The 23,545-nt window shown below is 66.3% G+C and overlaps 2 protein-coding genes across 4 annotated transcripts in view; both read left to right on the top strand.

Moving 5' to 3' along the window:
- The first annotated feature begins 599 nt into the window (after positions 1-599).
- On the top strand, positions 600-8,681 carry OGFR (opioid growth factor receptor). 3 transcript variants are annotated; one of them, XM_059132874.1, is made up of 8 exons: positions 601-823; positions 3,441-3,509; positions 4,124-4,202; positions 5,074-5,152; positions 6,090-6,156; positions 6,660-6,808; positions 7,432-8,128; positions 8,470-8,681. In XM_059132874.1, the coding sequence occupies exons 1-8, from the start codon at positions 656-658 to the stop codon at positions 8,494-8,496; spliced, it is 1,335 nt and encodes a 444-aa protein (XP_058988857.1). In that variant the 5' UTR covers positions 601-655; the 3' UTR covers positions 8,497-8,681. The 3 variants fall into 3 exon arrangements, with proteins under 3 accessions (XP_058988855.1, XP_058988857.1, XP_058988854.1); XM_059132872.1 differs by having other exon boundaries at positions 600-823; positions 6,738-6,808; positions 7,432-8,681; XM_059132871.1 differs by having other exon boundaries at positions 7,432-8,681.
- Positions 8,682-11,530: 2,849 nt separating this feature from the next.
- Positions 11,531-23,545, top strand: part of COL9A3 (collagen type IX alpha 3 chain) — a 17,357-nt gene continuing 5,342 nt past the window's right edge. Inside the window, exons 1-24 of the mRNA XM_059132898.1 lie at positions 11,531-11,706; positions 12,250-12,318; positions 13,477-13,512; positions 14,131-14,202; positions 14,718-14,771; positions 15,460-15,495; positions 15,728-15,751; positions 15,979-16,032; positions 16,381-16,434; positions 16,763-16,804; positions 17,823-17,879; positions 18,237-18,290; positions 18,822-18,875; positions 19,272-19,325; positions 19,580-19,633; positions 20,059-20,112; positions 20,525-20,578; positions 21,146-21,199; positions 21,288-21,341; positions 21,484-21,528; positions 21,625-21,678; positions 21,820-21,873; positions 22,331-22,384; positions 22,511-22,582. Of these exons, the coding sequence (XP_058988881.1) occupies positions 11,635-11,706; positions 12,250-12,318; positions 13,477-13,512; positions 14,131-14,202; positions 14,718-14,771; positions 15,460-15,495; positions 15,728-15,751; positions 15,979-16,032; positions 16,381-16,434; positions 16,763-16,804; positions 17,823-17,879; positions 18,237-18,290; positions 18,822-18,875; positions 19,272-19,325; positions 19,580-19,633; positions 20,059-20,112; positions 20,525-20,578; positions 21,146-21,199; positions 21,288-21,341; positions 21,484-21,528; positions 21,625-21,678; positions 21,820-21,873; positions 22,331-22,384; positions 22,511-22,582 (1,281 nt within the window). The 5' untranslated portion in view covers positions 11,531-11,634. The remainder of the gene's footprint in view (positions 11,707-12,249; positions 12,319-13,476; positions 13,513-14,130; positions 14,203-14,717; positions 14,772-15,459; positions 15,496-15,727; positions 15,752-15,978; positions 16,033-16,380; positions 16,435-16,762; positions 16,805-17,822; positions 17,880-18,236; positions 18,291-18,821; positions 18,876-19,271; positions 19,326-19,579; positions 19,634-20,058; positions 20,113-20,524; positions 20,579-21,145; positions 21,200-21,287; positions 21,342-21,483; positions 21,529-21,624; positions 21,679-21,819; positions 21,874-22,330; positions 22,385-22,510; positions 22,583-23,545) is intronic.

Below are 23,545 nucleotides of genomic sequence, written 5' to 3'. Positions count from 1 at the left end.
TCTGGAGACAGGGGCCTCCCAGCCCGTGGGCATCCTCCAGGGGCACAATCTTCCGGGGGGAGGCTTCCTCGGGGGAATACTGTCCTGGGGGGCATTCTGGGGACTTATTCTCTGGGATGAGCATCCGCAAGGGACATCCCCTGCATCTAGTGGAGTCCTCTAGACTGGGGGTGTTCTCACAGAGGACTTTGGGGGAAATTCTCTCGGGGGAGGTGTCCAGGCGGGAATACTGCGGGGAGGGGGCATATTCCGGGAGGGATTCTCCCGAGGGAAGACATTCTCTACGGACAACCTCGGGGAGAAATCCTTGGTGGGGGGCATCCTCCCAGGGGGAAGGGATATTGTGGGGAATCCTGCGGGGAGACCCCGGGTGGAGAGCATCCTCCCCGGAGACATGGCCGCGGGGCTGGGGACCTGCCCCGGGAGGAATCTCAGCGGGGAAGGGGGCGGGCGTCCTCCGGACCGACGTCCGCGGCCAAGGATGCTCTCGGCGCCGGGACCTCCTTCCGGCAGGCGGCGGCGGCGGCGGCGGCGGCGGCCCCGCCCCGGCCCGCCCCCCGGCCCCGGCCCGCCCCTCGGCCCCGGCCCGCCCCCGCGCTTCCTCCCTCGCTCACTTTCGCTTCCGCCGGAGCGCGGGACCCGCCGCCGCCGGAGCATGGACGACCCGGACTGCGACTCGACCTGGGAGGACGGCGAGGAGGACGGCGGCGAGGGCCCGAGCGCCGGAGGCCACGAGGACGGCGAGGCCGGCGCCCCGGGGGACGCGGACGCGGAGGACGAGGACGCGGAGGACGCGCGGGCGGCGCGGCCCGGAGCGCTCCAGGTGCAGCCCCGACGCGCGCTGGGGTCCCCGAGCCCCCGCGCAGGCCTGCCCGGCCGCCGCGAGGTGGGAGCGAGGCCCCGCTCCGGGGAAGCCGTCCTCCCTGGAGATCCGGCCTGGGGCCTGGCTCTCCCTCCAGCTGTCGCCCTCTCCCCCGCTCACAGCCCCCTCGTGCCTCCCTCAAGACCCCCGGACACCCTGAGATCTGCCCGGACCTGCGCCCCCCAGCTCTGGCCCAGCCAGGGAACATTGCAGGGAGATCCAGGGCCACCCTCGGATCTGTGTGCCCGGAGCCGAATCGTGCGCTGACACTTCCTCAAGGGGATGCCCTGGGCGCGTTCTTGACTCCGCTCTCTGTCACCTCCCAGCTCCAGACCCTAGGCTCCATCCTCCTGATAGATCCTCTGCGCGCTCCCCTGCTTCCGCCAGCCTCCCTGCCTCTTGGTGCTCCGGCTTCTGCCCCACCTGCTCCCCGCCAGCCCGCCCCACCCCCACCTTTGCTCTCGGGGTGCAGCACCCACCTACGGGGGGCCTCCCGCCTCCTTGGAGGCGGCCTTGGAGGCTACGCGAGGTGGCCTGGCTGAGCCAGGCCTGTCCGGAGGCGCTGGGCTACTGGTGGTGACCAGCGGCCGCTTACACTTAAGTGCTGGTTGTCCTTACCAGCTGTCCCTTTTGTTACTACTGATTACTTGTGACCAGCAGTTGCTTTTGTCCCCACTGATTATTTGTCATTACCATGGTGACTTTTGTTGCCACTGGTTACTCCCTGTCATTGTGAGTTACTTCTGTTGCCGTTGATTTTCTCTGGTCACCACTGGTTTCTTTTTTGTTACTAGTGTTACTCTTCCTTACCACGGGCGGGCGAGGACCGCCGGGCAGCACATCCTTCCCGGTGTAAGGACAGGGGTTCCAGCTGGGGTCGCAGGTGTTATGGGGGACATAGCGCGATAGGGGTCGCTTCTGGAAGACAGCATATTCTCGTGTCTGATTTCCAGCCTGCAGGCTCTCCAGGTCCGGTTTTCCCACTGGCACCTGAGAGCTCGGGATCTTCGGTGGCTCTCTCTGTTGGGGAGTGGTCAGTGAGAGGGGACCCGAGGGGTCCTGGACCTGCCAAGTAGCCCAGGAGCCGGAGCATCTCTGTGGTGCTTGGGGCAGGCATTCGGTTCTTGAGGAAAAGGGCTGGGCCGTGGTCAGGGTCACTGGGCTGGAGTCAGAGGGCAGGAATCGGGCTCTTTTCCTGGGCCAGATGCACACTTGGCCGAAGTGAGAGGACTCGGCCCTTGCTATAGTCTCAGGGGCACGGCTCCTAAAGCAGTGCTCCAGCGCCCCGGCCATCCCGTGATGGGCCCACAGTCCTCTACCATCTACCGCTTCTGTCCCTCCTCAGGTCCTAATCCTCTCCCCTTCCCCCAGGCCCCCACCCCCACCCCAGAGCACACCCCAGCTGCCCCAGACTGAGCCCTAGCATGGCTGTTTGGTGCTTTGCCCTGGGCTGTGTCGTCTGCGCACCTGTGGGGCTGGCCGTCTTGCACTGACCCGGGGAGGCGCCTGGCTGGCCCCAGGGAGGAAGAGAAAAGGAAACTGGCGCTGGGCGGGGCCAGCTTCTGCTGAGTTTTGCTTTCTCTGCTGGCCCTTGGCTGGTAGGCAAGAATATTAGCTTGCCCTGGTCTATAAATCGTGGATGGAGGCACCCCCTGATCCTTGCTGGGGCTCAGACCAGCTGGAGGATCTTGGGGAGTTGGGATCGGGTCAGAGCCAAGGGACCCAGCGGTAGGCCTAGCCTCCGAACCCCCTTCCAGTGCTCTTCTGCTCCTTCCAGGATCCGGGACCCAGGTATTTCCTGGCTCGAGCGGTCCCCTCTTGTCATGCCTCAGAGCCTTATCTGTCGGCCCTTTCTCCTCCCCAGCATCCGTGGGACCACAAGCCAGGCTCAGCCTTGCTCATGCCCCCCACCCTCTAACAAGATGGGTCAAGCAGTGTTGCCCTGGCGTCCTGGTCGCCAGTTCCCTTCTGTCCTTCCCAGGACCCCAGGGTGCTTGGCCTGCAGTTATAGGGGCCGTAGCTGTTGGAGGGCAACGAGAAGCTTCTGTACCTTGCCAAGGGGGCTCCCCCACGGGACTGGAGGACAGGATCTGGTCTATGAGCTCCGGGCTTGGGCAGAGACAGGAGCCTCGGTCATTCATCTCTTTGTCAGACAAGTGTTTGGGGCCCCTCCCAGGGCTGTAGGCTGTGAGACCGCTGCCTTTGGGGACACAGTCTGGTGACAACTTCGAGCACAGTGCAAAAAGGATGCAATGGGGTAGGCCCCGGGGGAAGTCCTAAGGCCGGGGTCCAAGCGGAGGTAACCAGCGGATATGGGAGTAGGAGGTGAAGTTAGAAATGGGGGAGAGGGGGCTGTGTCCCAAGAATGTGCTGGTCAGCCGGGGCGTCCCGAGAGCTGGGGCAGGCAGCAGCGGCCGAGCAGAGGGCACACCTTGCTCCATGCTCTCCTGTCCCCTCCGGTTTTGTTGATAGCCAACAGGTCCTTGCTGCCCTTACTATGATGGGGGCTCGCTAGGGGTGGGTCCTGCCTACTGGTGGGTCTCCCACGGGGGTCTCAGCCCCTCTCCTCTCTTCCCAGGCCAGGATGCTGGGGTCCCGGAACTGGCGAGCGATGCGGGACACACGCAGGTACCGGCACAACTACCCGGTAGGTAACAGCTGTCTGGGGCGCCCCCCCCACCTCGCCAGCCCCCCTCAGCTCGGAGTCCTCCCTCCCCCCACCCGGAGAAGGCCGTGTGGACCATCGGTCCGGTCAGCACCTCTTCTCGGACGAAGTCCCACGTTCCATCTGGGACAGCTGCTCCTTCCCCTCATCCTGGGGTGACGGGGATAGCGGGCCAGCCTTCTGAGCCTCCCCGCCCTGGCCTGTAAAACAAGGGACCAGTGCCAGCCAGCAGCACACGCACAAGGTCCTGCATGCTGGGGCCTGAGCAGTTGGCCTTCCCGTCGCCCTCATCCGTGTCCTCGGCACCCTGAGTCTCAGGCAAGCCCTGAGCTGCCTCGGGTGAGGAAGGGGGGCCGATGATGGGGACCTGCCAGCCCTGGGCCGCAGTGGCGACAGGAGAAGGTGGTGGTCAGAGGGAGCTGCTGCCCTCACCTGTGGGGTACATGGGGTCCTCGCCAGCCCTCAGCATGTCAGAGGTTTGTGGGCCCCACAGCAGATGCCCCCTGCCCCTGCCAGGAGTGTTTTAGTGCGAGGGACCCCTGGAGGCAGCCCGTGTCTGGAGACGTTCCGACGGGCACCTTTCTCCGGCTCCTCAGGACTTGATAGAGCGGGACAGCAACGGTGACATGCCCAACCTGAGTTTCTACAGAAACGAGATCCGGTTCCTGCCCAACGGTGCGCGCTTGCCAGGCGGCCCGCGTCTCTGTCCCCGCCGGGGTGTCCGGGCCATCTCCCCTTCACTGGCTGCCCCTGCTCCCAGTCCCGGGGTCCCCGCTGGTGGCCCGAGGTTTTCGGCCAGCCGCACGGCGCCCCCTGGAGGCCGCTGAGGGGACGCCCGGGCCGCAGCCCCCAGCCTGTTCTCTGTGCAGGGCCAGGCAGTGAATAGGGCTTCCCAGACCCCCTCGGCGGGGCCGCCTTAGTGGAAAACCCGCATGCATACGCTAACAAGGAAGAATCATTGTTACGTTTTCAAGTGGTTGGAAGAAACGTAAGATGGAATAATATTCTGTACTGTGACAGCTACCCGGAATTCCGGGATCAGTGTCTGTGAGATGTGCAAGGACCCGCCCACTGGCCCGTGCTCTGTCTGTGGCTGCCTCCCCCCACAGTGCCCACAGGACCTGTGGCCTCAAGCGTTCACTGTCTGGCCCTTTGCAGAAACAGCAGCTGCCCTGCCCGAGGCCAGGCTACGGGGTGGGGCTCCGCTGCACGCCCCGTTTGAGGTCAGATTCCAGCCGACAGGCCATGGCTTGGTGGGGGCAGTGAGGCCACCTTTCTACAAAGACAGGTGTGGGGCTGGAGACCCCATGTCCTTCTCCCAATGGGCCTCCTGGGCTCTCCTGCCCCCAGGCCCAGTGTGGTACTCTCACCCGGGTCCACACTCAGCCAGCAGTGGAGGTCCCACGTCTAGATGTTAAAGAAATCAAGGGCTTTGGTTGGGGGAGTTGGTCACATGAGACGTATACAAGCTTCGGAGCCCCAAGGTCCTCAAGGGGGGGGTGGCTTCCAGCAGCTCTGCATTGACTTGTCCCCATGGGGCCCCCAGGCTGTTTCATTGAAGACATTCTTCAGAACTGGAGGGAGGACTATGACCTACTGGAAGAGAATCACTCCTACATCCAGTGGTGAGTGGGCGGGGCCAGAGGGGCGGGGCTATGGAGCAGGTGCCCACGCCTCCCCCCCCCCACACTCCCTTTGCACTCTTTCCCGGTGCTGCACCACCGCTGTCCTGCAGTCTGTGTGTCCAGCAGCTGTGCAGAGCCTTTGAGGCTGGGAGCTGAACACAGACATAGGGGACAGGCAGAGTGGCACGCAGACTGGGTCCCCAGTCCCAAAAGGCCATGTGGCCCTGCAGAGCCCCTCGGACGCTCAGGGGTGGCAGGGTTCCAACAGTGGCCTGAGTTGATCCTTGTCAGCAGGTGGCCTTGGGGACCCTTGACATTGCCCCCCAAATCTGCCATGCTTTTGAAGATGGCATGGTTAGGGCCTCTCCTGGGCATATAGTATTGTGGGGGACAGCTCTGCACTATGAATGACGAGACAGAAAGAAGGACGGAAGAATAAAGAGGAGGGGCGCGTGGCCGGCTCAGTCAGTTAAGCGTCCCACTCTTGGTTTTGGCTCAGGTCAGGATCTCAGGGTCATGAGATCGAGTCCCCACTTGAGCTCTGTGCTCAGCAGGGAGTCTGCTCGAGGATTCTCTGCCCCTTCCCTGCACGCTCTTGCTCCCGTCTCTCTCTAAAAACAACTAAATCTTTAAGTGAATAAAGAGGACAGTCTGGAGCGCCGAGCTGAGCGTGCACGCTGAGCCTCCCACGCACCCTGATCCACGCTGAGCCTCCCACGGCCACGCTGCCCCTGCCACGCACCCTGGTCCAGAGCAGTCTCCCCCGACCCTCCTGCCCTCGCCCCCTGGCTGTGACTCATGAGAGCCCGTGACATGGGTCGTCCAGCCAGACCATCAGGAGCGGAGCCTTGAACCCCGAGAGGCTGGCGAGCACCTGGCCCATGGCGGGGAGCCCGTGTTTGCTGCAATGGGACCGGTGCCGCACCCTCTCCCACAGGCTCTTCCCTCTGCGTGAACCGGGAGTGAACTGGCACGCCAAGCCCCTCACGCTGCGGGAGATTGAGGTGAGCAATGCGGGCTGGGAAGCTGCCCTGCCCTTCGAGGTTCATGGTTCCTTGCCTCTGCCCCCTGCTGCTCCCCACAGGCTTCTAGAGAAATCTGATTCTCTTCAGCCCTTTGCCTTAAGTCAGAGAGCTCAGGGCCAGGGCTGAGAGCAGAGTCCTGGGGATGGGGGCTTCGTCACACCTGGTTTGGGCTGGCGCAGGACACCTGGAGAGGTGGCAGGGTCTGGGGAGCCGAGGAGACTGTGTGTCTCCTACCATATGCTCCACCCTGGGAGCCCCCCAAGCTGTCCTGGCCGCTGGCAGGATTCCTCTGGGAGCTGGGGCAGATGCCTCTGGCCCCAGTGAGACCTCGTAGCAGCTAGAAGAAGAAAAGTCACATTCAGAATTCTCGTCTGAGTCCAGGCCTGTAGATGAACTGGGGCCTGAGGGAGGCGTCAGCCAGCCCCCTGCGCCTGCAATGGCCCCTGAGCTCCCGCTGGCTTGCGGGGGGGTGGGTGTTCCAGGCATTTAAAAGCTCCGAGGAGGTCAGGGAGCGGTTTGTCCAGGCCTACGAGCTCATGCTGGGGTTCTACGGGATCCAGCTGGAGGACCGGGACACCGGACAAGTTCGCCGAGCACAGAACTACCAGAAGCGCTTCCAGAACCTTAACCGGTAAGGACCGGCCCTCACTCCACACAAGTGAGGGGGATGGGGCTGTGCTAGGTTCCGGGCAGGTGTGGGGGAGCACTTTGGGGGAAGAGGGCCTGCAGGGGTGCTCGGACAAGTGCGTAAGGCTCTGAGCACCGTCCCCGTTTGCACTGCACGGCGGGGCTGGTCCCAACACTGGGCGTGTGAGAACCGAGAAAGTCGTGCCAGTCCGTTTCCTTACCTGCGCCCCCACCGTCCACCTGGGTGTGGGTCGGGCTGCCCACTGTTCCATCAGCCTGGCAAGCACGGGACCCCTCCCCCCTGCCGAGAAGCGCTGGGCGGGGAGCGAGCAAGCCTGGGCCAGGCCCTGTGCTCTGGAGGGTCCCGCGCGGCTCTCCTGCAGCCGCGCGCGCGCGCCCGGGGCTGGGGGGCAGGGGGGGGCGGTTCCGCGGGGCCAAGGGGACAGCAGCCTTGTAGAAAATACATCGCAGCCCCCACCTGCACTCTCCGGGCCCCCAGGCCATTTTCTCCAGGGCGGCGGGGCGGGGGTGGGGGCGGCGAGGGGGGGCGGCGACAGCCGGGGGCCGGGAGGAGGAGGGCAGTCCTGGCCCCCGCCAGCACCCCTCCGCTTGCCCCCACGCCCCCAGGCACAGCCACAACAACCTCCGCATCACGCGCATCCTCAAGTCCCTGGGCGAGCTGGGCCTGGAGCGCTACCAGGCGCCGCTGGCGCGCTTCTTCCTGGAGGAGACGCTGGTGCGCGGGGAGCTGCCGGCCGTGCGCCAGAGCGCGCTGGACTACTTCGTGTTCTCCGTGCGCTGCGCGCGCCAGCGCCGCCGGCTGCTGCGCTTCGCCTGGGAGCACTTCCGGCCGCGGCGCAAGTTCGTCTGGGGCCCGCACGACAAGCTGCGCCGGCTGCGGCCGGCCGAGGGCGCGGGGTGCCCCGGGGACCCCCTGCGCCAGGCCGGCGCCTCGGGACGGACCTGCGGGCCGGGGCGGGCCGAGGGCGGGGACGGCGCGGCCGCGGGTGCCCCGTCGCCGCCCGGCGACGCCCTGGCCAGGGACCGGGAAGGGGAGGCGGGGGGCCGCGGGGAGGAGGACCCGGAGCCCCCGAGCCCCAAGGAGAGCAAGAAGAGGAAGTTGGAGGCCAGCCGGCGGGAGCAGGCCCCGGGGGAGCCGGGCGCCCAGAGCGCCTCGGACGTGGAGAAGATTGCCCTGAACCTGGAGGGCTGCGCCCTCAGCCAGAGCAGCCTTGGCGGGGGGGCCCAGGAGTCGGGCAGCCAGGCCCCCGGGGAGGCCGAGCAGCCCGGGCAACAGGACGCGGGGGCCAAGGTGGCGGAGGAGGTGAGGAAGAGAAGGAAGGTGGATCAGGGCCCTGGGGACGGTTCCTCGGTGGGTGGCGATGGTGGGGACAGTGGGACCAAGAGGCCAGTCCCCGCCTGGCATGGCGCAGTGCCAGGGTGTCCTGAGGCTCAAGAGGGTGAGAATGGAGTGGAGGAGGCAGGAGGCTGGGCAGGGCTGCAGCCTGCTGCCCCGGGGAGCTCAGCCACCGCAGGACCATGGCTAGATAAGAAAGCTGAGGTGGGGCCTTAGACCAAACCCAGAAACCCTTAAGGGAAGCAGGTGCCCGTGGGCATCCCGGCCGGGCCACAGGTCTGGGGAGCCCCGTTGCCCTCTGTTCTCAGCACCGTGCAGTCCTGGCCTCTCCCTGATCGTCACTATAGTGGCCACCGCAGCTGCTGGAAAGCCAGGACTTGGAAATCCTGACCTCGAACTGCCCTCCTGCCGTCTCCTCTGTGCCCTGCCCCCTACCTGGCTTTGTAAATTGGCCTGAGGGGGGGTTCATTTTCTTAGTCTGGTGCAGAGGCCTTTTCTGAATAAACTCATTTGACTTTGAGCGTTTGAGCATGGCCCACGGGGCTGTGGGTGGGCTCTGGGTGGCTGGAGTCCGGGAAGGGGGCTAGTTTGGCGGTGGTGCTGCTCCTTGGGCTTCTGCCCCTTGGGTGCAAAGTGGCCTAGCCCAGATGTGGCCCACTTGGCCATTGTGAGCACCCGTGGAAACAGCCATTTGCAGTCCCCCGGACAGATGCATCGGTCCTAGACACCCTGACCACACGGCCTCCTGGGCCCTCTGGAGCTGGGCACTTGGTCCCACGGCTGCCTCTTGTCACTGGTGTAGGAGCGGGTCTGGGACTTGTGTGCGGTCCCTTGGGTGGGCTGAGCAGGAGGAGCAGCAGTTTGACAGGACCCTGGGTCTGGACGAGATCTTTGCCTACCCTGGTCAGGGGTGTACTGTGGTGCCTTGGGGCCGCTCCCCAGCGTTCTCTGTGGCTCTGTTTCCTCCGTCCCTACCCTGGCTGCTCTACCTACCACACCAGGACCCCCTTGACCCCTCCAACTGGCAGGGGTAGAGTGCACCTCCCTGTCCTCAAGGACCGGTGGGCTCTCAGCCAGGCTTTGTCCCCCTGGGCCGGAGTCCCCCTCCTGACCCACTGGAGTTTCAGCACCAACAGGGTGAGAGCCCTGTAGAGGGCTGCACCCTGGCCTTTGAACCACTGAAGCAACCAGGTCACAGCTCTTCCGGAGGGGGAGGGGCTCTGAGTCACCGGCTGTGATTTGGGCTCCGTTTTTCAAGAGTGTGGACTGTTAGCTCCTATCCTGGTGGGAGAGGTGGGCAGACTGGCAGTCATTTTGCGGGAGGGCCAGCCCCTGAGTTAATGTTCCCCGGTGCTGGAGCTAGGGCAGGCTGTGTCCTGTGCTGCTGGCTCTCCCCTGCCCCCTCCGGTCTGTGGGAGGGGATGGTCCCCTGGTACCTGAACTCAGTTTGGCACAGGGATGGAATTTCTACCACAGAGGGTGACGACGTCACGATGAGGGGGTCCTCCAACACTGAGTCCTCAGCAGCACCCCCCCCCCCCACCGAGCCCTTAGTGGTGAGAATGCTCATTGTGGACATTTGTGGAGCACAGGTTCCATGGAGAAGCTTGAACCCAGAGTGGGAGGAAAATCCCATTGGAACAACCGTAGGAGGGGGTGCCTGTGCCCAGCAGCAGGACCTAGAGACTGGCAGTCACTCTGGCCTGCCCGCCCCCCACACTTCACCCAGGGTGATGGCCTGAAACAGAGGGGTGATGCTTTGGTTCTGCCTGGGGGTGTCAGCTGTGAGGTCGTGACCCACTCGAGCCCCCTGGGGCTCAGCTTCTAGGCAGGGGCAGCTCCCCAGGGAGAGGGACTATGTGGAGCCAGGGACCGGTTTGGGGTGAGGCTGGAGCCAGACTTCTGGCACCAGCTCACTCCCTTGACTGAGCTGGACTTTCTCTGAGTCTGCTCCAGGAAGGGGGTGGGCGGCAGGGAGGAGGGGTTGGTGGGGAAGGAGTCTTGCTCCCCAGGCTTTGGGCTTGCGGGTGGGGTGGAAGGGCTGGGGTGTCTGATGATGTCCTAGGATGACCTGAACTCTGCTGGAGGGCGAGAGCTTTCGAGCTTCTCTTGCCTTCCTTGATAGAATTCTCACCGCCGCCCCCCCCATGTGAGGGAGTGAGCAGCCAGTCCACCACAGTGGTGAGCTGAGGTTCTCCACCGAGTCCGTTTGCTTCCCTCTGTATTCCTTTCCTCGTCCACCCGCTGGCCCCTTGTGAACCCACGCACCGTGGAAGTCCTGAGCTCCCACCCACCGAAATGGAGTTCCTCCGCAGACAGGCCTGCCTTCGTGAGCCTCTCAGCTGTCCAGGCACAGGTCCGAATCTGTACCTCATGCTTCCCCTCCTCTCGCTAATGCCCTTGACTAGTGAAAGAGAGGAAAGCAGCGTTCATGCAGTGTGCTCTAAGTCCCAAAGCAGCATTTCCCAGGGAATTCTAAACATTCTGATACTTGGCTGTGGGCGGGGCTGAGATCCTGCCAGTTCCGTGGGCCTTTAGGTGACCTGGATTTGTGGGAGTCCCCTGGGGTGGGCGCAGAGGCTCCTGGCCCCCGGTGCTGCCCCCCACCCTGCTGCTCCTGTGCCTTCTGAGGGTGAAGCAGAGTTTGCCTAAACCCAGCGACCCTGAGCTGCCCGAGACTGTGAAAAGCAGGAAGAGCCACACCAGCCTCAGAGGTCTTGTCCATTAGCAGCTTTGCTCGGGCCCCGTGGTCCCGGTGCTGCTACTGTCCTCTGCCGGCACCACCATTTGGCTCTCTCTTGTGGTGGGGAGGGCCAGGTAAGAGGGTAAGAGTCTGACCTTTGCCAGTGATGGACACCGTGACTGAAGCACTCCAGATCGTTAAACTCTGGGCTAGGAGCCTGGGACTAGGAGGTGTTCCCAGCCTCACACGCCTGGCCTGAGGCTTCTGCCCAGGCAGGACGGGGTACCAGGACGAGAGCTGTAGTGGGCCTGGTCTGGCCCCCAGCACAGGGATGCTCCCCCTCTCTGGGGGTCTTCCTGGGTCTCGGGCAGCCTCTATCTTACTCAGGACCCTGCGGAGGTCACTGTTTCTAGGGCTGAAGCTGCCCCTTCTCCAAAGGAGCCCTTCAGTGTGGGGTTGTTGCCCTCTCCTTACCCTGGCGGAGGAGCAGGCGGAGAAAAGAGCGTCTTTCTTTTTTGCTAAAAGGTGTATGTGTGTAACTCATCAGTCCCGGGGATAAATTTAACTCAGAGGCCAGCCAAAAAAATGCCACTGGGTTTCTTTCTTTCCCCTGGCGGCGCGGTGGAGAGGTATGGGGCGGAGCTGAAGCCCCAGGTGGGCCCTGCTGAATGGGGGGCTTGTGCCTGGCCGGCGGGGCGGGAACTGGCATCCGGCCCGCTGCCCGCCCCGCCCGCTGCTCCGAGCCCCTGCCGCCGCCACCACCGGCGCCACTCAGAGCGCGAGCACAGCCATGGCCGGAGCCGCCACGCTGGTCCTGCTCCTGCTGGGCCAGCTCCTGGCCGCCACCGGGAGCGAGGCACAGGTGAGCGCGGGCCGGAGAGGTGTGCCAGGCTCGCACTGGAGACAGGCGGCCCCGGGGGGGAGGCTGGGGCTCTGAGATGGGGCATCGAGCGGTCCGGCCCTGGGACCACCCTGGGCCAGAGAGTGAGCCTGGAACTCAAGGACCCTTGGAGACCCGGACCTGAAGACCATGGCCCCCTCACCCCCATGGACACCGAGACACCTCAGGAACGAGCCCAGGACGGTGCCTTGTCCTCGCCTGGCCGGGTCAGCCACCGCCACCAGAGAGGCACAATGTTGCCTTTGTTCCCTGAGGCTCCCGTGGGGCAGTGGCCAGCCCCTCCTGGCCTGAAGATGAAGGCCACAGATCCTGCCGGCCTGAGGCTTTGGGGGGGTCTCCAAGGCAGGCTTGGGTCGGGGGGCCCCCTGGAGCCAGGCCCCAGCACCACTCCTGACCCAGGAAGAGGGGACACTCTTGTTGGGCCGACCCAGGGCTGGCCAGTGGGACCTGCACCACAGGAGACGGGGGAGGACACAGCTGCATAACGACGTTTCTCCGTTTCAGAAAGTGGGACCTCAAGGACCCCCTGGCCCCCAAGGGCCACCTGGAAAGCCAGGCAAAGATGGCATTGATGTGAGTTGGGAGAGGGAGGGGCGGGGAGGGTTCGGTGGGGTTCTAGTCCAGCCCCAACTTCCCTGAGCCCCCAGACCTGATGGGGACAATACCAAGCCCCACTTCCCAGGGCAGGGACAAAGTGGGGAAGGGGTGTGGGTGGTTCCTGCTCAGGGTTCACCCCACCGGGATTGTGTCCCCAGAGCAGGGAGGGGTGCTGCACGTAGACTTTGCACTGGAACTGTGGGTATTGAGGTGTGTGTCTCCGGGTCTCCAGAGGGGCCATGGCAGTGGAGGTGCAGGGCCTGTCCCTCTGGGTGGGTCTTGGAGGCCGCTAGGGGCGGGAGACAGCTCTGGAAGGGGCTGGGCTTGGGAGCTGGCTCTGCCCCAGAGACGGAGTCCTCCGTGGGTGTCCCAGGACTATCTGGGCTGAACCCCCAATCCAGCCACCTCCATGAAAGGTAGGGGCCTGCTCCAGGCCTCTCCTCACCTGTAATGTACTGCGGGAGCACCCCCCGCAACTGGTCCTCAGCCTCTCTGAGTCCCCCAGGCCCTGGATGGCCCCAAGTCTCCTACCCACCCCCACCCTGGCCGACCTGGACCCATAGGGTGCTCAGCAACATCCCTGCAGGGTGGAGGCAGGGAGGGCTGGGACAGCTCGTGGCTGGCCCCCACGCCCCTCCCATGGGGGCTGGGCCCCGGCCCCCCATAAGACTCCCAGGCTGATGGGAGTCAAGTTGAGTCTTTCCTTCCGGGGAGGGCTCCCCTTAAAAACGTTGCAGAGCGTCGGCTGGTCGTGGGTGGGAGGGGGCTGGGGGGCCGCCTTGAGCCTCTGAGAGTCTTGGGGGACTGCCACCCTACATCAGGCAGGAGCAGGAGGCCTCTCAGTGCCCACAGCCCACCTTCCGAAGCTTCTCAGGCTGGTGGGTGCTGGTGGGGGGCTGCGGGACCCGTTCCCTCTGCCCTCAGAACCCTGCTCAAAGGTCTGTGGGCCCTGTAGGGGCAGCGTCCCCAGGGTCCATCTCTGCCTCCCCAGCCCCCACCTCTAGCCTGACCCCAGAGGGGAAGTGCCCCCCAGATGTGCATGAGGTGGGGATGCTCCCGTGTCATCTCCAGGGGCCTTCTAGGCCCGGGTTGTCAGGAGACACTGCTCACATGCGGGTGTCTTCCCTTGTGCAGGGAGAAGTTGGGCCTCCGGGTCTGCCTGGGTCCCCGGTGAGTGTCCAGCTCCGGTGAGGGGAGGGGCGGACCTAGAACAGAGGGGTCATTGACATCCCTTCCGCCACCCCTGGCCCTGGTTACCTGCTGCGGGGAGGTGGGGTGCGGGGGGCTCCAAGGGCTCAGAGCAGAGGCCTGGCCAGGAAGCGGGTGGGAGGGGGTGTGTGGGATTCGGCGGGTCTCTGGGTAGAGGGTTCGGCTTGGACCCGCTTGGAAGCTGTCCTTGGCCAGGCAGGCCAGGTCCCACAGCGAGCTTCCCCGGAGCTGTTCAGGCTTGGGAGCTGAGGGTCCGGGGCCACACGGTCGGTCCCACAGAGGGACCCACTGGCCCTTCGCTGGGGCGGCCAAAGCAGCTGGCCAACACAGCATCCTGGTGAATGTGCTGCCGGTGTGACTGGGGGGCAGTGGGGGCAGCTGGGGAGGGCCGCGGGCGGGGGCCCGCGAGGGGGTCGCAGGAGAGCAGGCGGGGCGGGCCTCTGGGGGACGGGAGCCAATCTCTACTGCTGGGCGGGGCCCCAGCTGGAAGGCGCTTCTCTCATTGGTGAAGGCCACGGGTCTGGGCGGGACCTGCTCTCACGCCTCTGCTCGCCCCCCCACCCCGCCCCCTTCCTCCAGGGACCGAAAGGGGCCCCAGGGAAGCCGGGGAAGCCGGGAGAGGCTGGGCTGCCGGGACTGCCTGGCGTGGACGTGAGTGTGCCTGCCCCTCCCCCCGCCCGCTCCCCTCCCGAGAGCCCCCTTCTGCGCTGCCCCTGCCCCGGGCCTGGACTTGGAGGGGGTTGATCCGGGGGCCGAGTTTGATTGCTGTCCTCCAGCTGTGCCTGCCCTGTCCCCGCGGGTCTCCGGAGGTCCCCCAGCAGGGCTCCGCTGGCCTTCAGCCCAGACCCTTCAGCGCCGGCGGGAACGGCTGGCGGAGACCCAGCCGCGCCACGACGGACGGGAAAGTGCTCCTGCTGGTCCGGGAGCAGACGGGCCTCCTCCTCGGAGCCCCAGGCTGGGCTTTGTAGGGACCGGAGCAGGGGCCCCCAGACAAGTGGGCCCCCCAGCTGCTCGCCCTCCAGGTGGACGGCAGGCCGGCCGGAGGCCAAGGGGCCACAGCTAGGCCTTTGTCAGCCTCTGGACCCATTTTAGTTGGGAAAGCACGCTCTGTGGGGCCTGTCTTCCCCGTGTGGCCCCTCGAGCCCTCCCTCTGCCTCTTTCCGCAGGGCCTGACCGGCCAGGATGGACCGCCCGGCCCCAAGGGCGGGCCTGGAGAGCGGGTCAGTGCTGCTGCCAGAGTGTGGGTTCCACTGGAGGGGGTGGGGGAAGCCCCCGGTTTGCGGTGCCGCTGGGCCCCGTGTCTGGAGGGAGGCAGAGGGTGCAGAAGTGGGCACAGGGTGGTGAGGAGCCAGCCCACCAAGCCCCACACTGGCCTCTGGTCACGCTTGTCCTCAGGTTCATACCGGGTTCGGGAGGGGGGAATGACCCAGCCTTCCCGGCTTCTGCTTCCTGGGAAGAGGGGCGGTAGGGGGTCAGCTTTCTGGAGGGAGCCCGAGGGGGGCAGGGACATGGGTAGGGAGGTGGTCTCCACTGCCAGGACCGTGTCTTCTGGACGCAGAGGAGCAGGAGGCACTGGCTCTCCGGGGTCCCCGGGCTTCCTTGGTAACCAGAACCGGGCATGGGGCCCTCCAGTGGGGGCTCCGGGAGCCCTGGGGCTGGGCCTTCTTGTTGGCCTGGCCTACCTGTGCTGCTTTCTGTGTCCACTTCCAACAGAGTCTGGACTTTTCTCAGCAGGATTGTTGACAAAAGACCTGTCCCGGGCCCCTGGGGCATCCGGGGTTCCCCCTGGGCCTCAGTCTTCCGTAAAATGGAGACCCCTTTCAGAGTGGGGGAGGGGAACAGCTGTGCTCTCGGAGACCTGGGAGCCTGGGCCCAGCCTGCTCCTGACACCCTGGTTTCCTTCTATAGGGAAGTCTGGGACCCCCGGGGCCTCCCGGGCTGGGGGTAAGTATCGCTTCCCCTGCAGCAGGACTGACCAGCGTGAGGGGGGCCCTCCGGGAGCCCTGGGAGGCAGTGTCCAGCTCTCTTGTCCCTGGACCATGCCCTCTCTCCCCCAGGGAGGGTCACCCCCTGAGGGCTTGCTCCCTGCACCCCACCAGTCTTAGGGGAAGGGGTGGGTTGGCAGGCAAAGCCGTCCAGTCCCCGGCGAGTTCTGACTCAATGCTTGGCATTACAGGGCAAAGGCCTCCCCGGACCCCCGGTGAGTACTGACCGCCCGGACCCCAGCCCCCGGCAGGCCAGCAGTGCACAGGGCTCAGCTGGCTGCCAGGTCCCAAACCAGGGCTGTGGCTCTGGGTCCTCCTTAGGGGCAGCTGCCTGACGGGCTACCTGGGTTCCTGTTCCGAGGGGGCAGACCAGCACTGTGTGGGGTCCTCAGAGCTCTGCGGGTGCAGACCCCCGTGTCTCTCTCCCTTCCCCCCGCCCCAGGGAGAAGCAGGAGAGAGTGGCGTCCCAGGTGGAATGGGTCTCCGGGGCCCCCCGGTGAGTGGCTGCCCCTGACCTTGCCCCATTGCTCAGAGCAGGGGCCCTGCCTGTCAACAACCAAGGGCTTCGCCCCCTTTCTCCTGCCCTTCCCTCCCCCCCGCTCTCCCCCCCACTTTTCTCTGTGACCTGATAGAAGCCCTGATTGACCTTCAGGGACAAGGAGAGCCTGGGCCTTGGGATGCACCTTGGACACCAGCACCAGGCCAGGGTGGGGGGAGGCTGGCAGAGTGGGGGCGTCCCGGTCAGGGCACAGGGGAGGGAGGCTTCTCTCTGGAAGTAGCTGGTCACCTCCCTGCCGGCGGGGGCTGGTTCTGCTCCACCTGACGTCATACCCCGTACCCCCAGGGACCCTCTGGACTACCCGGCCTCCCTGGCCCCCCAGGACCTCCAGGACCCCCCGTAAGTATGGGGCAGGGGCCCCAGAGCTTCTTGGGGGAAGTGCCAGGCACAGTGGGCTTGACTCTCCTGCCCCCAAATCCATGCCCTGTAACTCCGGTCCACTCTCTGGATGTGCGTGAAGCCCAGGGCTGTGGTGGCTGGGTCAGCTGACGTGGGGATGGGCAGGGCTCGGGTCTGGTGACCATTCCGCCCCAAAGGCAGCTGGTATCTGTCCTTGTGAGTGCCCAGCACTGGCCACTGTGGGAGAGGCAGGGCCTGAGCCCCATGGCAGGGCTATAGGGACTGGGGGTGGGGGGCAGCTTCAAAGTCAGCTGTCTTTGTGTTCCAGGGTCACCCGGGGGTCCTCCCTGAAGGTGCCACCGACCTTCAGGTAGGCGTTCACAGCCATTTCTGAAGGGGGCTGGGGTGCCTTGGGGACCCATGCGGAAAGTGGCCTGTTCCCCACCCACAGGAGGGCGGGGGTGCAGGCTGTGCGGGCGGCGCTGGCTCTGGGCACAGCCTCCCTGCACCCTGGCCGCACGAATCTGGGCTGAGAGAGAAGGGATTGTAAATGGGCCTGGGCCTCCGTGGTGCGGCCACATCCGGAGTGCCCAGCCACATGTGGCCAGTGTCTCCCACCCCGGCTGGCACGGACACAGGGTGTCCCCAGCACAGAAGGCTCTGGGCTAGTGCCTGGGACTCCCTTTTCTCTCCATCTCGGAGGCGTGTCACTCCCAGAAGCAGAGAAGCACGTCCGGGGTGGCCCCGGGTCCTTCTCCACGGCGCATGGCTGTTGGTGGATGGTTCAGCGTCTGGCTGGCGTGCAGAGGTCTTGGGCTCCTGAAGGAAGCTGCCCCACCTTGGGTCCAGAGTGCTTGACCAGCTGGTGTCCCAGAGGGAGATTGTCCAGAATCCGGGGAAGGGCCCGGCAGGAGCAGCAAGGGCAGAGATGGATGGCACCGGGTCTGTGCCGGATCAGCTGTGGAATGATCTAGAAAATGCCATCCCGGGGCTTCACCATACCCCTGGGTGTGGACATCCCATGTGCGCCTGCAGGACACCTGTGCACGGAGGAGAAGCCCGGCCTGAAATTGCCTGCAGAGAGCACAGGACTCAGGCCCCTCTGTGAAGCCGGTAGCCACTGTAGCGGGATGTCCGCTAAGAAAGGGGGGGCGGCTCTGAGCAGGAGGCCGCGAGGGGCCAGGCCGCCCAGGGCCAGCTCCTGGCAGGCCTCCCTGCACCCCGCACCCACACTAAATGAGACCCCGTCTGCGGTTCCAGGAGGCCCTCGTGTGGCCTGTCGTCCCTTTTGCTTGGTGGAAAAGCCCCTCTGAGGGCCCCTGGGCGCTGACCTCGGTCAGGTCCAGGGCTGTGTGGACCAGGGCTCTGACTGCTCTGTCTTCCAACAGTGCCCAGCCATCTGCCCTCCTGGCCCCCCCGGCCCCCCAGGAATGCCGGGGTTCAAGGTGAGCGGCGGCCGCAGGGTGACTGAGCCCCTTCCATGCCCCACAGGAGGAGGCAGCCTGGTCCAGTGTGGGCCTTGAGATCCCGAGGGGACTTGGGGGGACACAAGGGTCCAGAAAGTCTGCCAGTCCTTCCAGAAGAAGAGGAGGCCGACTTCCGGCCCAGCCTGGGGGCCTCGCTCTGTCCGCACCCCCCGTTCCCCAGTGGTAACCGGTGGGCACTGGCGCGGCCACCAGGACTGGGAAGCCCTGCCCCTCTTGACCAGGCTTCAGTTTGCCCGCCTGGGCTGGCGGCCATGCAGGCCCTGTTCGGGGCCACTGGGGGTGGGCTGTGACTTGCCGCCCACCGCTGGCTTTCAGGGACCCCCCGGCTACAAAGGGGAGCAAGGAGAGGTCGGCAAGGACGGCGAGAAGGTGAACGAGGGCCCTGGGGGTGGCCGGACGGGGGGGCTCGGCCGGGGCTGGGGTCTGCGCGGGGCCCCAGGCATGGTGGGGGCGAGGAGAGAGTGCTGGCTGCATCTGGGCTGCACCGTGTATGGCCCAGTTGGTCAGAGCCAGGCGAGCTGGGCCAGGGTCCCGGGACACACCCCTGCCTGCCCGTCTCTCGTGGTTCCCTGAGCTCAGGCGCCCCCTCCCCCAGGTGGATGGAGAAGTGTCTCCTGGAGGCTCCTGCCCTGCCCCTGCGGCCGCTCCCGTGGCTCCAGGGAGGCTGGCAGCATCTCTAGCCAGAGAGGCCACTGCATGGGCGGCAGAAGGGCCCACGCCAGCCGGGCAGGGGCGTCTGGGAAAGCCTGGGGGCCTCTCTGGCAGAGGGTCAGGAGCCTCAGGAGGCTGTGAGTGGGGCGATGGCCCCAACAGCATGGGCTTGGGGGTGGGCAGTGGGCTCGGAGAGGTGCCGCAAGAGCCTGGGCTGATCGTGCTCATACCCCTTTATCTCCACTGCAGGGCGATCCTGGCCCCCCTGGGCCCGCTGGCATCCCAGGCACTGTGGGGCAGCAGGTGAGGAGGGGGAGGAGCTGGACAGGGGTGAGGAGGTGGGATCGGAGCCCCTTGGACTGCCTAGGGCTGCAGGGGACTGTCCGCCAGGTCCCTGTGCAGGGAACCGGCCACGGTCCTGCGTCTGCCAGGCTGCAAGTCCCAGGCCCCCTCCCCTGGGCCTGTGGCCCCATCTCCCCCGACCTGTGCCCCCTTCCAGGGCCTGTGGCCCTGCACCCCCCACTTCGCCTGTGGCCCCCTCCTCCACCACCTTGCCCAGCCCCTCCAGGGCCTGGCCCGAGGTCAGGTGCTCCTAGGGAAGACTATAGGGCCCTCAGTGGCGCCCAGGGGGTATGCAGTCTTGGGGTGGGGGCAGAGGCTGCTGGCCCAAGCCCTGCCTTCCCAGCTCTCTCCCCACAGGGACCTCGGGGACTTCGGGGCCTGCCAGGGCCGGCCGGACCCCCAGGGGATCGGGTAAGTCTGGCCATCTCAGATCAGCCCAGGCTGTTGTGGGAGGCCACCTTCAGGAGGGGAGGGGCTGGGGGGAGGCCCTGGAAGATGGGGGGGAAGAGGGGTGGGCCTCTGGGTGGCCAGTGAGGAGGGGCCTGCTGGGGGCTGTCTGGTTGGGGCTGCTGGAGCCGAGATCTTTCTGGATGGAGCCAGGGCCTCGGAGGGACGCTGGCCAGGCTCCAGACAAGAGGCCCAGATACCCCCGCACTCCCTCACAGGGTCCCATTGGATTCCGAGGGCCGCCAGGGATCCCAGGAGCCCCGGGGAGAGTGGTATGTGTGCATCCGGGGTGGAGAGCGGCCAAGGCTCTCGGTCCCTCTCCTCCGCCTCCGCACGCCGGTGCCTCCCGCAGTCCCACTGGGCCGCGCTGGGCTGGCCCTCCCCAGGACTGAGTCCTCTCCAGGACTGAGTCCTCTCATGGGCCCATAGCCCTGGGCACACCTGAGCAGGTGGCAGTGGGCACACCGGGGGGGGTGGGTCGAGTGTGCTGGAAGAGCTGTATCCTTCTGTCTGGACACTCACGGGGTGCGGTTGGCCCCTCTGGTCCCCGTGGTCCTTGGCAGCGTCGGTCCTGCTCTTCTAACCACTTCTGGGGCCCGGCCCGGTCAGTCTCCCCGCAGGGCGGCTCTCCAACCTGCTCGAGTTGTTAACTTTCTGTTCCCCCACCCCCCACCCCCCTCGCCCCCTGTCGTTTCAGGGTGACAGAGGCGAGAGGGGCCCTGAGGGTTTCCGCGGCCCCAAGGGTGACCTTGTAAGTAAGAGAATCTAGCTTCTCCGGCTCCTTCCTCCAAACACCCTGATCTGGGGTGGGGGGAGACACGCCCAGATGACACGTGCCGGGGCGGGGCTTGCCCTTTCCTGCGGGTGGTGCGTCCCTGGATAGCACCTCGGCCTGGCCCACGGGGTCCCGGGCAGTTCTCCAGGGGGCTCTAAGGAGCTCGTGTCTGGCGGCCGACGTGAACATGGGATGCGAGGCTGGGTCCTGGATCCGCAGGCCTTTCCCCTGCTGTCGGGCTGGGCCAGCAGGGCCGTCCCCCAGCCCTGAGCACGCAGGCCCCGGAGTCCACTGTCCCCGACGCGAGGCTGCCTGGGATTGAGAGGCGGCACCCGGGAGGTGCTTTCTCAGGCGCCCCCCAAAATGTTGCCAATTGTGTGTCTTTTAGGGCAGGCCTGGTCCCAAAGGCGTCCCTGGAGTAGCAGGCCCGGGTGGAGAGCCGGTGAGTACCCACGGCCGCCCTGGCGCTGGGCGGAGGCTGGGTCCCTGCGCGGAGCACGGCGTGGCTGCCCCGACCGTCCCCACCCATCCCCTGGAGAATCCCTCTCCGACGACAGGGCACCCCCGGCGTCTTCGTGGCACGGGGGCCAGGTGGAGGGTCTTTGCGTGCCCCGTGCCGTCCTGGCCTGGAGCCAGGAGGGTTCTGAGGGTTTGCGGGCGCTCAGCCCAGGCCTGAACCCCTCCCGTCCCCTCCTGACCCCAGCCCGCCAGGCCTCCCCGGACGCTCCTCCGGCCTCCTCCTCGGGGAAAGCAGGCTCCCAAGCCTGTTCCATCATCTGTGACCCAGGCCATGGGGGAGTGTCCCTGCGGGGATGCGGGTGGCAGCGTGTGGGACCCTTCACACTGCCCTTGGCCCCTTGCCATGCACCAGCCGCCCTCGGCTGCGGTCGGAGGGCTGCCCAGGTCACCGCGTGGGGTGGGGCGGCCTGGGGTCTGCTGACCCAGTGCGGGGACTGGGGAGGCGGGGAACGAGGGGCAGAGCAGGCCTCACCCCGTCCCCCGTCCCCAGGGTGTGCCGGGCAAGGACGGCCGCGACGGTGTGCCGGGGCTCGACGGTGACAAGGTTGGTGTCGGGCCGGTGGCCTGCGGGGCGGGGGACCTGCGGGATTCGGCTTCCCGGGCCTCAGCAGCCGGTCCCCGATCTCCCGCAGGGAGAGTCTGGTCGCAGCGGTGCCCCAGGAGAGAAGGGTCCCAACGGGCTGCCGGTGAGAGCTCGGGCTTCCTTCGGTGTTCCGGAGATGGGGGTCCACGCCCCTGGGTCCCCAAGCGGGGGCTGGTGCAGGGGAACCGGCCCTCTTTGGGGTGCTCTGCTGCGGGTTCCGCAGCCCTGACCTCTGACTCGTGCAGGGCCTCCCGGGACCAGCAGGGTCCAAGGGCGAGAAGGGAGAACTGGTATGTGGCTTCTTTGTCCTGGTGGGTGGGCGGGGGCAGCGCCGGGCCGGGCCGGAGGGGCCGTGTGGGCACTCAGGGCTCTCGCGTCCTGTGCAGGGCCGCGCTGGTGAGCTGGGAGAGGCCGGCCCCTCAGGAGAGCCCGGCGTCCCAGTAAGTCCTCCCACCTTCCCCACCCGTCCCCCACCCCCTCCCCACCCGTCCCCCACCCCCTCCCCACCCATCCCCCACCCATCCCCCACCCCCCAAGTCCACGGATTCCGCCGACACGGTGCTCCGCTTCTCCTTGTGCAGGGAGACGTTGGCGTGCCCGGGGAGCGTGGGGAAGCTGGCCACAGGGGCTCGGCGGTGAGTGAGGGACGCAGGGTGGCCCAGGGGAAGGGTGCCGCGGCATCACCACGCGACCAGGTTTCTGTGCAGGCTGGGAGGCCTTCTGGCTGCACCCGTGGGCTGACCCCGTGAAAGCCGAAAGACAGTGAGGGCCAAGCCCAGCTGGAGACCTCTGTGCCGAGGGACTAAGTCGCCACACCTGGCCGAGGTCAGCGGCCTGGTCTCGGCTCCACAAGATGCCGCCCTCGCCTCCATAGACGGACAGAGGGATCATGAGCACGCCGGCCCCACAGCCCTGGTCGTGGGTACCTGGGTCCCAAGACTGAGTCGTGGCAGCTGAGGGGAAGGCCGAGCTCTCCAACCCCAACTGCCCCCCCCCACCAGGGCTCCCACGTCTGTCCGCAGCCTCCGGGCCCGACGGCCAGCGTCCCCGGGGCAAGCAGAGCAGAACTCACTCCTTCCCTTTCTCTTTCAGGGGGCTCTGGGCCCACAAGGCCCTCCTGGAGCCCCTGGTATCCGAGGCTTCCAGGTGGGTGAGGTTTGGGGCCAGGCTTTATGCCCAGTGAGCCCAGGGGGGCCTGCTGGGCAGGGGGTGGGGGGCGGTGTCCCCGCCAGGCTCCCCTGTGGATGCTGACAGGCTGGTCCTTGTCTGTAGGGCCAGAAGGGCAGCATGGGAGACCCTGGCCTGCTGGGCCCCCAGGGCCTTCGAGGTGGCACCGGGGACCGGGTGAGTGGCCGTTCCCTGTTGGGGGGTCCCCGCCCCCATTCTCCATCCCGAGGACCCACGCGGTGCACCTGCCCGCTGCTGGCGGGCCCCCGTGGAGCCCAGGGGAGGCCCAGGGCTTCATGTTTTGGGTTTTCGAGGATTGCTTGACGCACTTTAGATAAGCGAAGCCCCGGCTCTAGGCACCGTTAGGCCTCACTGCTTCTGACCGTCCCGGGCGCCCTGTGCCCGTCGGGACGTTCGCTGTAGGGTCCCTGTCGTCTGGGGATGGTCAGGGCAGCCTGGAGCCCTCCTCAGATGTGTGCTCAGGTCCCACGATGGCCGGCTGGCCGCCAGACTTCACCGCAGGCGGGAGGCCGAGGAGCTGCAGGGGGAGGCAGGGGCGGGGGGCACGGAAACCACGGGCCTGTGGCCGGACTGGGGGCCCTTCATCAGCTTCCAGGCAGGAAATCCCAGGCGTCTGGGGCTCGCCAACCGGGCCAGGGCCTCCCCGGGGGCTGTGCCCACCGGCTGTGCCTGAATCTTCCCGCCACTCGCTGCACTTGGCCTCCACTGTCGTCGGGCGGCCACGTCTCTGCCCCTCGGGCAAGTTCTCACTCTGCTGCTGTTGGAGCAGATGGGCAGGTGTTATTTCCATGTTTTGTGAGCAATCCTGGCAGTTCCTCCAGACCCGTCCCTCGTCTCCGGGTCCTCTGGGAAGGTGAGGAACACGAGTTCTGGGCGCTGTGACGCGGCAGCTCCGTGTGGGCAATGACCCGCGCACGGCCCACGGTACTGGGAGCGACGCCAGATTTGAGGCCTGGGACACAGTCACAGCACCGTGGATGCGATGCTCCAGGGCCCCCAAGACCGTTTTTCCGGAAGATTCCAGAGACGGGCATGCACAGAACAGTGCCACGGACAGGGAACGCGCCCGGGGAGGGCCTGCTTTCCCGGCCCCGCCGTGCTCCGCAGCTTGGAGGGGCC

The sequence above is a fragment of the Mustela lutreola genome, chromosome 9, assembly GCF_030435805.1.
Source record: "Mustela lutreola isolate mMusLut2 chromosome 9, mMusLut2.pri, whole genome shotgun sequence".
Classification (NCBI taxonomy): domain Eukaryota; kingdom Metazoa; phylum Chordata; class Mammalia; order Carnivora; family Mustelidae; genus Mustela; species Mustela lutreola.
The sequence above is the reverse complement of the archived record's forward strand: the minus strand, read 5'-3'. Positions and strand labels throughout refer to the sequence as shown.

What these genes read in the sequence shown, in the direction of transcription:
- OGFR (XM_059132871.1), top strand. Translation starts at nt 656, where the DNA reads ATGGACGACCCGGACTGCGACTCGACCTGGGAGGACGGCGAGGAGGAC. An exon ending in GATCCGGTTCCTGCCCAACG is followed by an intron (nt 4,203 to 5,073) that starts GTGCGCGCTTGC and finishes TGGGGCCCCCAG; the next exon opens with GCTGTTTCATTGAAGACATT. An exon ending in TCACGCTGCGGGAGATTGAG is followed by an intron (nt 6,157 to 6,659) that starts GTGAGCAATGCG and finishes TGGGTGTTCCAG; the next exon opens with GCATTTAAAAGCTCCGAGGA.